This window comes from Falco punctatus (genome assembly GCF_963210335.1).
Source record: "Falco punctatus genome assembly, chromosome: 9".
In the NCBI taxonomy this organism is placed as follows: domain Eukaryota; kingdom Metazoa; phylum Chordata; class Aves; order Falconiformes; family Falconidae; genus Falco; species Falco punctatus.
In genome coordinates this window covers 13,288,688-13,305,340 of record NC_137589.1, presented here as the reverse complement: position 1 = coordinate 13,305,340, position 16,653 = coordinate 13,288,688, and the positions used below count along the sequence as shown (strand labels likewise).

The 16,653-nt window shown below is 37.4% G+C and overlaps 1 protein-coding gene across 3 annotated transcripts in view; it reads left to right on the top strand.

Moving 5' to 3' along the window:
* The window catches only part of BMPR1A (bone morphogenetic protein receptor type 1A), an 82,114-nt gene that overhangs the window by 55,605 nt on the left and 9,856 nt on the right, over positions 1-16,653 (top strand). For all 3 annotated transcript variants that reach the window (XM_080402828.1, XM_080402830.1, XM_080402829.1), the window contains exons 3-5: positions 3,611-3,818; positions 13,521-13,683; positions 15,550-15,652. In XM_080402828.1, coding sequence (XP_080258954.1) covers positions 3,752-3,818; positions 13,521-13,683; positions 15,550-15,652 — 333 coding nt within the window. In that variant the 5' untranslated portion in view covers positions 3,611-3,751. The remainder of the gene's footprint in view (positions 1-3,610; positions 3,819-13,520; positions 13,684-15,549; positions 15,653-16,653) is intronic.

Below are 16,653 nucleotides of genomic sequence, written 5' to 3'. Positions count from 1 at the left end.
ACAGTGGGTGTTACAGTTGATGAATAAATTACTTTTTAGCAGAATATAGTTGAACGCTTCTTCATGGCTACAGTAGGAAAAAAGAGAGATTGAGGACTTTGAATTCAACTGATTGGCTTATGGGTTTGAATTTCTTCAGCATGCTCTGTTGGCAGAGTAGTGTTTCAGGTGTTAATTGGCACTTTAACATATTTGAAGTAGCCATTCAGTTGTGTCATTTTACACTGTTAATATCGGACAAATTTTGGAGAAGTTCCAGCTGTCGCTCACTTTAGATAGCGTGCCTTAGTGGGGGGCTACCAGTCTTCCTCTTTAATGGGAATCCAGAAATGGTTCAGAAAAGCTGTCACTGCAGCCTCTTCAGTTTTGTCAAATGTATTTTTTTTGTTGTGGTTAGTTTTGGTTTTAGTAAAAGATACTATCACAGGAAGGTCATAACTGCATTGTTGGGGGGTGTGGCATTTGTTAGAAGGAGTAAAAAAACTAGTCGGTTTTTGGAAACTTTTTCTTTAATGCTGTTAAACTGCATAGCTATATTGGAGTGCCACAGGTGATTTTAAGAACAAAATGTTCTCAAAATAGTTTTCGTTTCTGGGAAAGAGCAATATAGGCTATTAGAGACCTGATTGTCTTTGTTTAGCTCAGAAACTTAAATGAGAAAAAGGAAGAACAGCTCAAAGGATGACTAAAACCCACTTGAAATCTCTTCTGATAGTCATGGGAGGAAGGCTCTGCTGAATATTACTGCGGTGACTGAAAAAAAATATGCCTCAACCTGTCTACATTATGTTTTTGACAAAACTTTGTTGCTTCTGTAGTGTGGGCAGTAGAATAGGACATGTGCCCACACTGCAGTTCATGTAGTCCACTTTGGGACTTGTTACTGTAAATTGCTAGTTTTCCATTGATGGCTTAAGCTCACCTGCCCAGCGGTGAAATGTTGCAGCAAGGCTCATCGGAGCTTGTCTGCCCAAGCTTTGCAGCCAGCTGCAGGGCTTTCCTGGCTAAGGGCGAACTTGACCCTGACAGTAGCAGCACAGAAAGATAAGTAACAGTATTAAGGTGTTATGTGCATTTCAGCGGAAGAGAAGGGAATTGCAGCCCTTCTGGGTTTTACTTTCCATTTTAGAGGTACTTTTAAATGCTGAAAAGCATTTTAAAATCAGAATGATTTTTAAATGGGGAATTATAACAGAGCTTGTTCTCAGCGTCATTTTATTACATGTAAATACATATAAAATGTATATAAAAACATTTTAATACATATACATCTGTAAGAAGTGAAATATTAACGAAAGGAAGATTCAGTCAAGTCAAAATACCGGTTCTAAGTGGAGAGCATTATATTCTTGAATAGGCCTGGACAACATTTTTGAATAATACCTTCAATTGTCTCACTGAACAAAAATCACCATGAAATTGCAAATGAGTTGCATTAAAATGTTCTTTTTTCCAGTTCTTGATTTCTTTCATAATGTACTGTGTGCTATGGTGGTAGACACACATTGCACATTAAGCGCCTGAGCCACTCTCTTACCCTACTGAACTGGGGAGCGAGATCACCAACTTTCTGAAAGTTTAACAACACTCCTCCCCTTGACATGCAGAAGAGTGAGAATACGTAGTCCTTACTGAAACTTGCACCAAGACAGACAGAAATGATTTTAAGATAGACTTTAAACAGATTATTAGTGGTTTTTTTCCTCTTTCATGGACTGCAAAAACAATACTGTAAATAAAGCCTTTGGTTTTTTACTATATACAAGCTGTTGGCAGTTTTTGTCTTCCACGTGTTTTATGAAGTTCATTGCAGCTGAAACACAGAATAAAGTCATAGTACTTACAGACTGACGTTGCTGGCCCGATGTTTTTATAGCTAGAAGGACGTTCCCTGCCAGCTGTCAGAATCGGTCCTGTTTCTTATGATTAGGAAACACTAAAAGAGAGTGAATGTTGCTTTTACCTCTTGCCTTGCCAGGAAGTTTTATTTCAAGGTTACTAGTGCTTAGGACGTCTGCAAATGGTGTCGTTTGAGGCCGTCCCCCGGCAGGACTGATGGCAAATGCCGGGGCGGCTGGGTGGCAGTGGTGGTGGGCAGGCGCCCGGCCGGAGCTCACCCCCGGCTTCCTCTGGCGCAGGGATGCTTTGTTGCTTCATTAGGGAGAAGTCAGAGACGTGTGAAAAGTAGGCCAGGGGTCAGGGCAGCCTGCCCTGGCCCCGCTGAAATTGAAAGTGACGGACACCTCCCAGCTCAGCCTCTAATTTGCCTCCATGTTAAATGCCTCCGAAGCACTAATTAAAATGAAAAGTTCTTGGGTCTCACCGACAGACAGATTGAGTTATTGATGGGGGAAGCGGCCACCAACAGTAATTGCAGCGCATCCCTGAGCGAACACCAGTTTTGGCATTCATGAGCAGCGCCAGGCTGACAGGGGTCAGAGGGGTCAAGCCCACTGAAACAAGAGGCCGAGGGAAGGCAAAATCAGCCCTCTGTTTGTCTTTGTGCAAGGTCGCTTTTGTTGCGATTAACCGTTTAGGTGTTCGAGCTGCTTTTTAGTCCTTTGAGGCCCAATTATGCTTCCCTTGTGAATCGCTGTAGAAAGTTCGTTAAGCGGAACGTTACCACAAACTGTTGCAGTCTGAAAAAGTAACTTCTTATTCAGTTTGGCTGTCTTGGCTATGTGTTCATCCACCTGATGAGTAGAATTATATTTTATCTTTGGAGCAAATGGCATGTGCATATAGTAGCATCATTTTTCAGGAGGGATTATTTTGTACAAAACTTGGGTATACAGAAAGGTATAAGGATTTTGAATTGGAGTTAACAGATTAATAATAAATGCTCATTGGTATTGTGGACTGAGCTAACTTTCTTTTTTCCAGAAAACACTGTATGAAGTAGTAGTCTACAGTAAGAGGGACTGGGATACAGTCAATGCTAAGTAAGAAGTTTCTTAATTCAAATGTTCAGTGAGGTTGTGGTGGTGTTTTTTTTTAAGATAGTACTATTCTAGAAGCCAAAAGTAAAGTTGTAAGTAAATTAGGTAACTAAACCAACTATTTTAATACAAATCTAGATTTCATCCAGCAGAGACTAGGTTTTTCTTGCAATAAAGCTTCTCTGCAAGCATTTTTTCAACTGGTGGCTCAATGTGGTGGTGTCCTTTCTCCCGCAAGATTATGGGAAGTCACCACTGGGTTTCATTTTTAAGAGAAATAATGTGTGTAAATTTAAATTTCTGTAAAAAAAAATAATGCATTTTCAATTACTGTTACATGTTAATCTGTTGAATGCTACCTGAAAGCTGTATGTGAGTATAAAATATATGGCTGTGACTAGTGAGTTAACATGTCTAACATTTTTGGTAGGCATGTAAAAACATTCCTGTGGGTTGTTACCAAAAATGCATATTTCAGAAGAATCCTGCTATTCAGTCGAGTAGTAAATATGGCTGATGTTTTGAGTTATTAATCTTAATAAGCATAGACATTTTTAATTAGTTTTTGCAGCCACATGGTTATGATCAATGTGACAAAAAATCTTGAGGGGGTTTTCTTGTTTTAGAAATGCAAGGAGTTTCTTAACACTTTGTTTTACTGTATCTTTCAGGAAACGAAGTTGGAAAAGTTACAAAAGCATCTTCGCAGTCAGGCGCCAAATCTTGTACCAGGCTTCACCAAACAGGCTAAGCTTAACCTTTGTCAAGCAGAAGGGCCAGTCGCCTTGCACAGGAAGGATTAAAAGTGAACAATGACTCGATTGAGAGTTTATGAGCGATTGCTTGGAGCCTATCTGCTCATCATTCTCCATGTTCAAGGTAAATATGTACTAGTGGAAATAAGTTTATATTTTTGATCTCAGAGTCATGTGTATTCCAGTGGTTGGGGTAGGGTTTTTTTGTTGGGGGTGTGTGTTCTTTTGCAGGCAGGTGGCTTATCTGCCTGACGTGCATATAGACACTTCCCTAAAAAGGACATTATAATGGTCACGTGTTGTTGTAGCATAGATATAGATTAAGTCTATTTTAGCAAATGCTTAAATAGAAACAGTACCAGAAATGCATAGTACACTATGGAGCAAGTTATATGAACAGCAGAATTGAAGGTTTGACTTTCTGAATTTGTTCCCTGTATGTGTGCATCTTTGATCCCTTTAAACTTGACTAACTGAAGAAGTTGCAGAGTGTGGTTCTCCATGCCTTCTGATGCTCCCGACAGCCAAGAGATAGTGTGGTGTGACAAATCTAAATAAACTTGTTACAGCTACTCAGTGGGCCACAGTGAGGCTATGGGATGTTTGCGACAGTCTGGTTTTTAGTTGGCGAAGATACTCCTTTGTATGTCTGTTGCCTTTCCAACCATCAGTTATCAAAAGCTTCTGCAAGTCCAGTTATCGTTAGGACTTTTAACTCCTCAGTTAAATTGGGTTGAATTAAAAAGAAAAATATTGGGAACTGACCAATGTGAGTGTCTCCGGCTCTATCGGGAACGGAAGTCTTAAGTCTGAAGATTATAAGTAGTTTGTGGGAAAATCCATTTTATTATTATTTTCTTAGTCCATATTAGCAACTGTACTGTACCTGTTAGATCTGATTCTGTAATTGCTTGTAGTTCAGAGAAGCGTTAGAATAGCAGAATGGTATCTGAGCTGTTAGTGGTATTGCATTCTCATGTTTGGGACATGAACAGTAGCACTCTGCATGCCCACCAAGTATGTACATCCATCGTTGGTCTCTGTGTTAGAATTCTCATTCTCCCAGCTGTGCACCTCTCATGTTTGAGTACACAGAGCTTTCCGTATGTTTCAAGGGAAAAGCAAGGCTGATTTGGCAGTGCCAATTTCAATACTTTAATATAAAAGGTTTTATGTTCTCTTTCCATACTTATATCAATTATTGCTTAGTGCTTGATTTTATTTTGAGATGTTCTTTGAGCTATTTACTTTCCAGAATAACAATTCAGTGAACCTATTAAAATGGGGAGAGGAGGAAGCCTGGTAAGTACCTAAATAGCAGTCTTTCTGTTCTGTTTCTGGTGGGTACTAGTGGATTAAAGGATTTAGCAGAGCTGTCTCTGGTGGGGCTATGCTCAATACGTAGCTTGACAACTGATTTGTAACAGCAAACTTGAATCAGATGTATAATGGCCTGCCCCTTCCAAGCCACCTGATCCCACCTCATCCCCTGTGCTGGTATTTATCCTCCTGTAATCAAGTGCCAAGGTGTACTTGGGAACTATTGGAGCTTCTAACCCTGGGAGGAGCACTCAGGCAGTGCACAAGACTGTACCCTTAAACATAACCCAAAACTTTATTAAGCAGTAAATATAAATGACACTGAAGATATTTCTCTGGAATTGACCAGGGATGAGCTGTCAGCTACACTAGTAGACCCAAATTAAATGAATAGCGAGCATGTCAGTGCAAGGAGGATCATCTTTAAGCTCTTTCAAGTACCATCCCACACACACATTCACAGCTAAGCTTTAATGGAACAGAAGTCCTCTCCCAGGATCTTTGCAGAATGGCACTTCGTTGAAGATACTTAAAACTGCCGTTCTTCCTTCTGAGTTTCCTGTGGGGTTCAGTCCAGGAGGCTACCATGAGCACACTGAAGGCTTCTGTATCATTGAGTGCAGCCTACAGAACTGTAAACACTTTTCTTCCAAAACTGGGCAAGTGTTCCTGTATAATTGCCAAGTTATTTGAGTGCTTTCATCTTTTTAGCCTGCAGGGGCTCAGAATAGTGTCTCCTAACTTTTAGGTATGTGCTTTAAGTGCTGATGTTTGGCTTCATTTACTCATGTGTGTTTGTGTATGCATGCACATGTATTTCAGAAGTGAGGAAGAGCACGAGTCTTAAGTTTGAAGCTTTGGCATTGCAGCAAGTATTTTGAGGTTGAAAGCAAAAAAACAAATACAAATCCAGGATTCTTCCGTCTTTGGTCTTTGTTACATTAGTTAAGCTGGGAGAGGGAAATTCACAAGACCAGTTCCTCTTTCTGTTGTGGACTTAAAATTTTTAATTGATGAGAAATAGCTCAGTCTATTTAGACAGAAATAGCCTAGTTTGGATATAGCTGAAGCTTGTAGTACAGATTTACAAATATTTATAGGTAGCTGAAAGGTGATTAGATTCATAATGGGCACAAATCACAATAAATGAAATTTTGTTGAGAAGTTAGGAAAGAAATTTTCACTGTGAATGTGGGTTAAGCATTAGAACAGGCTTCCTGGAGAGGTTGTGCAATACCCTTCTGTAGACAGTCACTTTACCAGAATGACACTGAACAACCTGGTCTCATGTGCAAGTTGGACCTCGTTTGACCAGGTGGTGGTACCAGGTGACTTCCAGAGGTCTCTTCCATTCTGAAATAACTCTCAGACATAGCACTTTGCCGTGGAGCTTGTTCTGCTAGTATTCAAGAAGTTTTGCTGTTTCTTGCAGAAGATACCAGCTGCTTCTCTTCAAGAGGCTGCTGGGAGCGATATACTTTGTTCTTTTTACTGAAGTTATAGTTTCCCCTTTGCATTAGTCAATATTCAGCACTTTACTCAAAGGCAATAGCAACTGAAGGAACAAATTTTTTTCTCTCCAGATACAAACAGGAACAATAATACAAACTTACAGGTCTTACAGTGACTTTAAATTACATTAACTCCTTCCATGATCATATTTATTAATAAATGCTTCAATAAATAACTACTAAAAAATAATACAGGTAAAATAAGTTTAAGGACTGTGTAAAAAAAATATGTTTTTTCAGCTTCTAAAGAAGAAATTTTCTTAGGAATATTTCTGACTTTCAAATCAATACTGAGTGAGTTCTGAAAGCCATGGGAAAGTTGCGCTTGCTGAAATGTTGTTGATTCTTTGATGCAAGTTGCCTAAAGGCTTGTCTTCAAACATGTGAAGTATGCTTGGTTTGTAGGGGTGGTGAGTAGAAAAAGTCAAGTCTTTCTACTTGTCCCTAAATTCATGGAAGAGTTGTGCTTGGGAGGAGGAAAGAATAAAGTTGATTAGTCTTCAAATGTTTGAAATTTTTATAGGAAAGAGGAAATCTGAAGTGAAAAGTCAAAGTGGAAATGTCAAGTGGAAAATAGTTTCAATAAGAAAAATATATGCAGGATGTTAGAAAAAATGCATCTTAAAGGAATCAGTAGAAGTGGAGAAGACACATTGTGAGGAATTGAAGGGAATGTGTGATTTACAGAAAAAGGAGGGAAAAGCAAGAGAAAGCAGAAACACACGGCATGTGTACTTTCAGTGACTGGCACCCAGCTTAATGGTTTGCTCTCTTGTTTTGGAGGCTTCTTGAAAAATGGTATGGTTTTCGGGGCTTACGAAGACCTGAGAGAATGATAACAAGTGTGTCTGTATATGTACGTGTATGTATACGCGCCATATTCCTTAATAGGTAACTTTAAAAAAACAAGTGGCTGCAGGTTTGATTAATGTGAAAATGTTCTTACGACAGCAGCAGAAACCAGACAATAATGTCATGGAATTGGTGAATGGTTGCTGTTTCTCAGGTTGGTACTATGGAGCAGGTGGACACAGTGGTTATCCTCTGGATTGTATCTTCTTTATGGTTTATGGGACTTTTTCACTTCTGTTGAGAAATGGTCGAAAATAATAAGCCTGGGTGGCAGACAGATTTAATAGCAAGCTTTTCAAGAAAAACATTTTTGTATTTCCTTTGTTGCTGTGGAAGGCCTTTGCAATATTTTTTAGACCTGTGACTTGCTCTGCATCTTCATCCACCTACTTTTGCTCATCTAAGGCAAGAGGTTGTCAGCATCATTGTAGTTGAGGACTGTGGTAAATGTGTTTTTGTTTTGCCACTAGTGCAGGTTTTAGTTCAGAGAACCAGTTTTACTACAGAGTAGAGTTCTTTCTTTTTTTTTTTTTTTTTTTTTTTTTTTTTTCAATGCATTGAATTGATGAGCCTAACCGATCAATCTATGGAATGGAGTACTTAATGTATACTTAAACATGTTCTCCTAAGTCTTGTATTTTTGTTACTGTCAGTTTACTGTGTGATGTAATGTTAGATGTGTGGTTCAGCACACCTTTGTGTTCTTTAGAGGCACCACAGAAGACCAGGGTTTTAATCCTTGTAAATTAGTTGACTAAAAAGTATTAATAGCATTCAATATGTATGAAGAAAGATTTATTAAAAGTTAAATTTAAAAATAATTAATGTTACTATTAAATATTAAAATGAACTTATTAAAGTTGGCATTGTCAGTTAGTGAACTGAAAAAATCTGTTGAGATTTGATTTCACTGTCATATTTAATTTTATTCAAAGATTTGATATAGAAAAGGAGATTTCTTTTTTTAACTTTTATGCATTTTCTGAATTTCAAGTGAAATATTTACTGATTTTTAAACATATAAACTAATCTGAGATTTAGAAAGTATTCTAAAATCTGCAGAAGGAACTTAGAGTCAGAAGCAGATTCATTCCTTGAGGAGCGTAGTTCTGTTTACCTGTGATTTCCTCAATCACTACAGCTGTTTTTAAAACACACAGGCAGCACATGTGATGTTAAACATTTGTCTGATTAAAATTATTTTAATGGATTATTAAAAGGTTATATATTTCTTTATTATAATCTCACATTTAGTTTTAAGTAACTTACTCCTTAGGAGTCCATTTAATTTAAATTAGAATGCAGTGTACTTTTTTCTTAAAGTAAAATAAACGTAAAATTTTCTTGTCTCTGGCTCTCATATTGAATACATACGAACAGAGAGCAGTCTTCAGAAGTGACTTTAGTGGGGAAGGGAAGTGGGAGCCTGGGGATTACTGGTTAGGAAGGTAGGGGGGCAGGGGCTGCCTGTCTGTTGAGCAATGGTGTAGCTGCTGGGAGAGCTGGAGGGTGGTAGAGAGATTTTAAAGGAGTAGTCTGGGAACCTGCTGTGATTTTTTAGGAACCAGTTCTTCTAGATGGAGCTACCTCTAACATGCCTGATCTTTGGAGATCACAGCCTTGATACATGAAAAGGCACTACAGGGAGAATTATGGTTGAAACGCCAGACACAGAGCTCATAGAAGCATTTAAGATATTTGCACTCATTAAAAAGATTTTCCTGATTTTTTAAATTATTTTGTGTTTTAAGAAAAAGTACTTTACTCGGGCTGTATCAGTTGTACCAAGGTTTAATTCACATAGCAGTACATGTTTGATCATTATGAAAGCTTGTGATAGGCAGAAAGGTGAAATGTCCTTGTTGGAGTGGATGAATTTGCAGTATCTGCATACTAAAGCAAGAAAAAGTAATTGAAAACTACCACATAAAATTTTCTGGCTATGTTTTTTTCATAGGGAAGGCATATCTAATGTAAAAAGCATTGGTACAAGTTTAATCTTTTATGAAAAGAGCCCAGTGTGGGCAAGCCCAGAGGGTCTGCTAGCCCCAGCATACAGTTTTAGCACCAGCACGAAGGCAGGTGAAGGTAGTCTTCTGAAAAAGAATCCTTTAATTTAAATACTGAATTTATTGGGATTTACAAGCTTGGGTCAGAATAGCTACAAAGAAATGCTGATAGTACTGTACTTCTGCTAGGATAAATCCCTTTTAAGGGTAATGTGCTCCGGAATAAAAATGTTTTTATGTGGAACATCTATATTATGAATTCAGAAAGCTGTTGAACAACTTGAATGCTGTAGGCTGTTGGTTCTAACATTGCAGCTTTATTTGTGGACGTAGAGGGGATACAGTTAAATTATAGGCATAATTTGGCTTTTGTATTTGTCTTCTTTCATTTACTGCTCTCTGTCTCTGCATTTCTTAGTAGGCCAATTTTTTTATGGGTTACACAAATCTTTTCTTAGAAGAGTTAACGAAATTATATATGTATCCTGGCATTGAGTTGCAACCGAGTTAGCTCAGTTTTTAGTGCTGCTAACCCTTCACTGTCACGCACAGTACTTGTTAAAAATTATCCATATTAGTATTAGTATTTGAAGCCATGCTTTCAAGTAGACGTACATAAGTTTCTAACCTCGTGGGATTTTTAATATACTGTGCTTCTTTAAAATACATTTTATAGTCTAACTTATTTTCTGTGATTGAAAGAAGTAGTTATTTGAATAATTTATATTTTTCGATCAAGGGTTGGATATGATACACTGGCAGGCATTGTTCTATTTTATTAAAAAAATTTAATTTTAAATGGAAAGCCATTTAAATGTCTCCTTATCTGTAGCAGCTGTTTACACTTCTAGAAATTTAAAATTAATGCATTATGTATGGGACAATGTTGTGATGGGGCAAAGCAGAAGAGGAACTGGGAACTTGGAGGTCCCATCAGCTTGTTTCTATTTATTGTCTTATGCTGTGGTTGCGTGAGAAGAGAATGTTCCAGCTTACTATCACTCTGATACTTTATTGAATATTGTATGTTTTTGAAATGTGGTAAAATACATATTATAGAGCAGTTTATATGTTTAAAGGTATATGATACTGTCATTCTCAAGCCTGGATAACAGGCTGAAACTGATCCACAGTCTTGAACAAGTCCTCCAGCGTGCAACAGTTCATTTGCTGCTACTGCGTATTATTTTGCCCCACCAGCCTTCTGCAATTTATGGGTAGAGGGTAGGAAATAATGAAGAAAGAAGCTTTGTTGTGCCTGAAATCTCTGCGTACTGTATTTTGGTGCAGACTTATTTCTTTTGAAGCTGTGTGTATTAATGCATAGCACTTACACCTTTGAAGGTTATGTTAAGATTTATACGTGTGTTCCTTAGCAGCACTGCAGAGCTGACAACTGCATGTCGTGGAAAAGAAGCCATTAATTACATCATCAACTACTGTAGTGTCACAAGATCCCTAAAACATGATCCTCTCTTTCTCTGTCCTGCTCCCAGAAGGAAGATAAAGCAGCGTGAATGGTTGAGAGATGGAGCTCTGAGGGTAGGGGATAAGGAGAACACTAGTGCAAGAAGGTCAGGTGATGTCTGAAGCAAGATGGTCATTTAGGCATATCCTTCAGTCACTCTTGTTCATTTACCCAGTAGTTATTAACCAGGAAAAAACAGCAATGAAACATTTTGTGGCCCTATTTGGATCTCAATCTGCCCTCTTAAAATATCTCAAGAAATGCAAGCAAAGTCAGCTGTACAAAAGTCAAAGGTGCTGGTTCTTTGAAAATACAGTTATCTATTTCAGATGTTATTTGATGTGTTCTTCATAAGTCTTGTTACACAATCCATCATAATAAATTAAGAGGAAAAATGTATTTAATCTCAGTTTTAGTATAAAAGGTCTGTATACCTGTAGTCATGCTTCAGTGTTAGTTTACAAAGAATAATAGTGCTTATAAAGATCCAGACCTGCATAAAAATGTTGTACTTTTTCTTCTGACTTAGGAGAAGCTATGCTTTAAGGGTTCCTTAATTCTCTTCTAATGAATTGAAAAAATACCGCATTTGGTGCAGAGGGTAGGAAGATGGATGTGTGACTGTGTGACATAGGTCATAAAGTATGCACACTTTTAACACGTGGAATGTCCCTGAAGAGAAAGGAGTTTTTCTAACATGAATTGGGAAAGATACCTTAGTAGTTCAACAAAATCAGAAGGAAAGACAGTATTTGTACATATGCAGTGGCTTTTCCTTTAAATATGAAGCAGAATTACCTGTTCTCTGAGCAGGTAAGGATCTCTTAAATGTGAATGCACAATGTTGTGTATCATCTGTAATACAATATTAAAATGAGCTTTCAGTTTATGCTGGGAAGAAATCTGGCAGAGAGAGAGAGGACAGATGGAGAGGAGCTGCTATTTCATACGTGCAAAGTTCCTTTTGGTTAAATCGGAAATACCGATTGCACAGGTAAACTCCTGTTGTTCTAGCACTGCACCTTCTTTCTTGCTATCAGTCTGTACATATCTGGAATATTTAACTCGGGCGTTACTGAAGTACTGTGAAAACTACGTTTCAGATAAAACATGGCTAAGTGATTTGAGGGTTTAGGTAGATGGTGCTATACTTCCTTAGGATATACTCTTAGCTGTATCTGAAAAAGGCGCAGTTTCATTACTTTCAGAAATCTCTGAATTGGGTCAATGCACTGGGTGTACTGTATCAGATAAGGAAGTACGTAAGTCTGCTTTTTGGGGAGCAATAAGATGAAATTTCACAAATAACTTCATTGCACGTTGGGCTGTTTGATATAGTGGGTGTTACAATAGATTGATACAGAGGGTGGTATCTACACAGGGGTTTAATCAAGTTTTTCTGCACATCTTTCAAGCAAGGTACAACATGAGAGCAATGTTCTCATTACAGCTAGTCTTAGGTGGGTTTGACAGGAAGCCACAAGAATCTGGTAAAAGAGACCATGAGTTTCCTGGTCAAAAATTTTTTTAAAAATTATTCTTAGATGAATTTCTATTGTGACTAAAATCTTTCTGAGAGGAACTGAGGTACTCCACCATTTTAATTATAACTGAATTTATAAAGGTTTCTATCAGTCCTAACACTGAGTCTTCCACAGAGACTTGCTGTAAATTGTGTCAGTGCAGGTGATAAGTTTGTTCACAGCTTTTCTAGCTTTATTTGGTTCACAGCTTGAGAACTTGGAGCCAAGAGTACTGTTAGGTGATGGACAAAGAGATTTTATGTTGGTAAAATTACTTGTGATAATGCTGGAGGAGATGGGTGAAGATGTTCTTGACTCATATAGTAGTCAGAAAGCATATTCAAAATGAGGCATGTTTTATTTATTTATGTGTTTAATTTTTTTTTCTGGATGTTCTTTGATAAGAAGAAAACCGATGAAATTTTTCTTCTGAATACCTATGTTCACAAAAGCACTTTAATAACACGAACTAGGACAAATGATGCTGAGCTCTCCTATTCTTGAGAAACTGAGGGCTACTTGGAACGCAATTTAGCCCTATTTTTATTCTGTGAAAGCTTGTTTGTGTGGATGTTCATGTCATTTACTGAAATTTAATTTGCAAACAAGATTTACTTTAGCTCTGTTTTGAAGTACTAATGCATACAGAGATCAAAAAAGCCAAGAGATTTTGGAGTTATTACTGCTCTTCTATGACACTGTGAATCCATAAAAAATGACTTCAGAAAATTAGAAAATTGCATATTAAGTACATTCAGTCATGCATAAAATTATACTGTTGTGGTTATCAAGCGGTCAGCATTTTGGTTTTTTAAACACATGAATGAGAAAGGCTTTCTTCAGAAAATCCTTACCGGTTACCTCACTGCTTTCCTGCTCCACCTCAAAGAGGGAAAATATCCTTTTTCTGTTTATATTGATTATGGTTGGAATATCTGCTGTCAAGATTTGAGCTATAGGTATTTCTAGAATAATATTGTTAACTCCAGTGTCTACCATAATCTTGGGAGAGAGGTTCTTATGTCTTGTGTAGTTCAATTATTTGTTAATGTCATTATCCTATTGTCATGTTTTGCTTGTAAAGCTTTTGAACAGTTATTGGACATGCAAAAATATTTTATTTGTGTTTTTTCAAATGTCCAGGTCAAGATCCAGACAGCATGCTTCATGGCACAGGAATGAAGACAAATCCTGACCAAAAGAAACAAGCAAATGGAGTAACACTCGCTCCAGAGGACACGTTACCTTTTCTTAAGTGCTACTGCTCAGGACATTGTCCAGATGATGCTATTAATAACACATGCATGTAAGTACTGCACACAGGGTAGAAGAGACTCTTTGAAGAGGCTCATTTTTGCTCGTGAGAGCGCAAACTATCTCTGGAGTGCTGACTGGTTCTGTCAGGTGATTTGACCATAGCTGATTAGAAACTCACTGGTTCTGTGGAGAGCTGAGCACTAAAACCCACGGTCATCTGTATGTAAACAATACTGCTTTCACCGTACTTGGAACCATTTGCAAATGGTCATTCCATGCCCAGCGACTGCTTTGAAGGACCGAGGTTTTCAGTAACCTGTAGCATTTTATAACTGAGTATTAAATGACCCAAGTCTAAACCGGATATAACCATCCGCTTGCTTAGTCTAATACTTCTTCACGTAGTAGTCAAAGGTAGTGTTGGCAACGTAGCCATTTACTACTTGTTGCATATTCATTAATTGTAGAGTGTGAGGGAAAAGCGGGAAAAAAAGAAAAGCCTCTGAACACGCAGGGACAGGAGAGGGTAGTTTTAACTTCCATAGCCTTAAGAAGCCTAACAGATTCATGCACTGATTATGTGTTTGCTTAAGATGTTTTTTTTCATGTCTTTAAATGCCCTCGGTTTTCCTTTTTTCTGTTCATTTGCAGTTCCATGTTTTAAGGCCCTTCTGTTTTCCTTAAGAATTAATATGAAGATACGTAATAGAAAACATATTATTGCTGCTTCAATTTGAGTCTTCACTTTAACACATAATATTAAGCCTCTCTAAAGCTGTCACTTGGCAGATAAAGCAGTTTTTGTGGAACCCAAGGAGGTGGAATAAACACTATCTTTTTCAATTTAAACATAGGTAGTATTTTACAAACAGTTTTGCACTTAGAAAATGTTTAGTTAGGATCCGGTATTTTGTCTTTCCAGTCCTTTGGTATTTATTTGTTGCTTTTTATCGCCCTCTGGTGTTTGCAGTGACTAGAGGCCTTACTAATTTTTTTGCCTCTGAACTATTGGCTGTATGGATCATTATTCTGATAATAAAACTGTCAAGAGAGTTAACAAAACTTATGCAGTGTATTCTGTGGCATTATGCTTCCAAAATCTGCATTTCTTTAATTCATTTAAATAAAAAAATTTTGGCAAACAAAAATATTTCTATATTTGTTTCCCACAGTATTTCTGTTGAGGAAATGAATGAATGTTGATTAACTTAATAAAATCTTAATTTTACAGGTTTTGAAAGCACAGACCTACCACTGTGAATTGGTTTGGGAATCCTTACAAATATTGTTGACATTTTCATGTAGTGTAGAAATCAAAGCATTAGTTTTAAAGGGATAATGGGGAATTGAAGTGCTGGTTTTTTTGAAAGAATATAATTCATTTGTTACTGTCAACTTCAGAAAGTGGGTTTTGGGGGTTTGTTTGTTTGTTTTGCTCTCAAAGCCGAATATTTGTGGGAAAAGTGTAGCTGAGTTTTTTACCTTGCAATAGCCACCTTTCACATACTGGGACTTCAGGAGTTTATCATTGCAGTTTCAAGAACAGGCACACAAGTGAATTCATTATTTTTTTTTATAGCCTATGAAATTGTAGTCAGTAAGCCTTTTTTGGTTACATCTCTTTTATAGCGACCTCAGTTGTTTCTAAACAACTGCAGGTGTGGTTGGTTACAAGCAATCTTGAAAAGGGGAGTGAGGAAGTAGAAGGCAGAATATTCAGGAGAAAACATCCCTACAGTATTCTATTTGAAAATACTGTGGGGTTTTTTTGTTTTCAAACTGTATGATAACCACTGTGTTGAAGATATTTTCTAGATATTGCCATTCTGGTATTCTTAAGAGGTTCATGTTCAACTAATGCTGCACGTTAAACGACAAACATGCTGGTAAAGCACAAGTGATATGTTTATTCCAGAACTAATGGGCATTGCTTTGCTATCATTGAGGAAGATGAACATGGAGAACCCACACTTGCTTCTGGCTGCATGAAGTATGAAGGTTCAGACTTCCAGTGCAAGGTAAAATAAATGAGATATCATTAAAATTTAAGATCTCCATGGGAATTATGTAGGGAAACTGCAAAAGCAGTTTTAATCTTTGTAGTTTACAACTGCTGTCACAGAATTTTGTATGTTGCCGTTTACTGCTGAGGAGAATGGGACTGAACAGTCGTGAGTGAGTAGTGGCAGAAAGGACACTTAACGGTGTTTCAACAAAGATTGTAATAGAATCCTAACTTGTTGGAGTTCTCTGTAAGTATTTGTAAGCCACTGACAAAATGAACAGAGGACATCAACCTCTTACTTCTGTCAGCTGTTTTCTCCATCAAAGAGAATTTTACTCAGATCAACTAGGTTAACTATAGTTTATGGTTTAGTACAGAAGTTCTTGGTTGTTTTAATTTTGAATTTCTTGTTTTCTTCAGTTCATTTGATAGCAGAGCATAATCATAAGCAGTTGTCTTCACAGATTATGCAAGAGCTCCATTAAACTGTGTGTATGTGTTCATGAAACTTTATCAAATGTGTGTTTTCTTGTCCAACATACAATATTTTTTTTTCCTTTCTAAAAGTTATGTATCATTAATTGCATTAATATAACTTGCTTGTGATCTAAAGGGGTATAATTAAGCAGACTGCTGCCTTTAGAACTTTATCTGTTACAAAATTTGAAACTGAAAACTCAGTTAAAGCAAGGATTTGTTTAGAAGACAGGTATATAGCACTAGTTGGGCAAGTGGATGTTGCCTTGGAAGACTGGATTTTGATTTTTCCTTACATTAGACAAAGCTTTCGGAGGTGATCACCAGCTGGATTGCTTCTCACGCTCCCCCAAAATACTATCACTGTTTTAGGTACTCAAATTTAAATCTCTGTATAACGTAGTTGTCAGTAGCACTGCTTTTTGGAAGCACTGTTGACTTCAGCTTACAGCTGTGAATGTTCAGGGTTACTGCAAGTCAGACCTGAGGTGTCATGATGACCTTCCTGAAATTGTTCCTGTATTTATATTAGTGTCT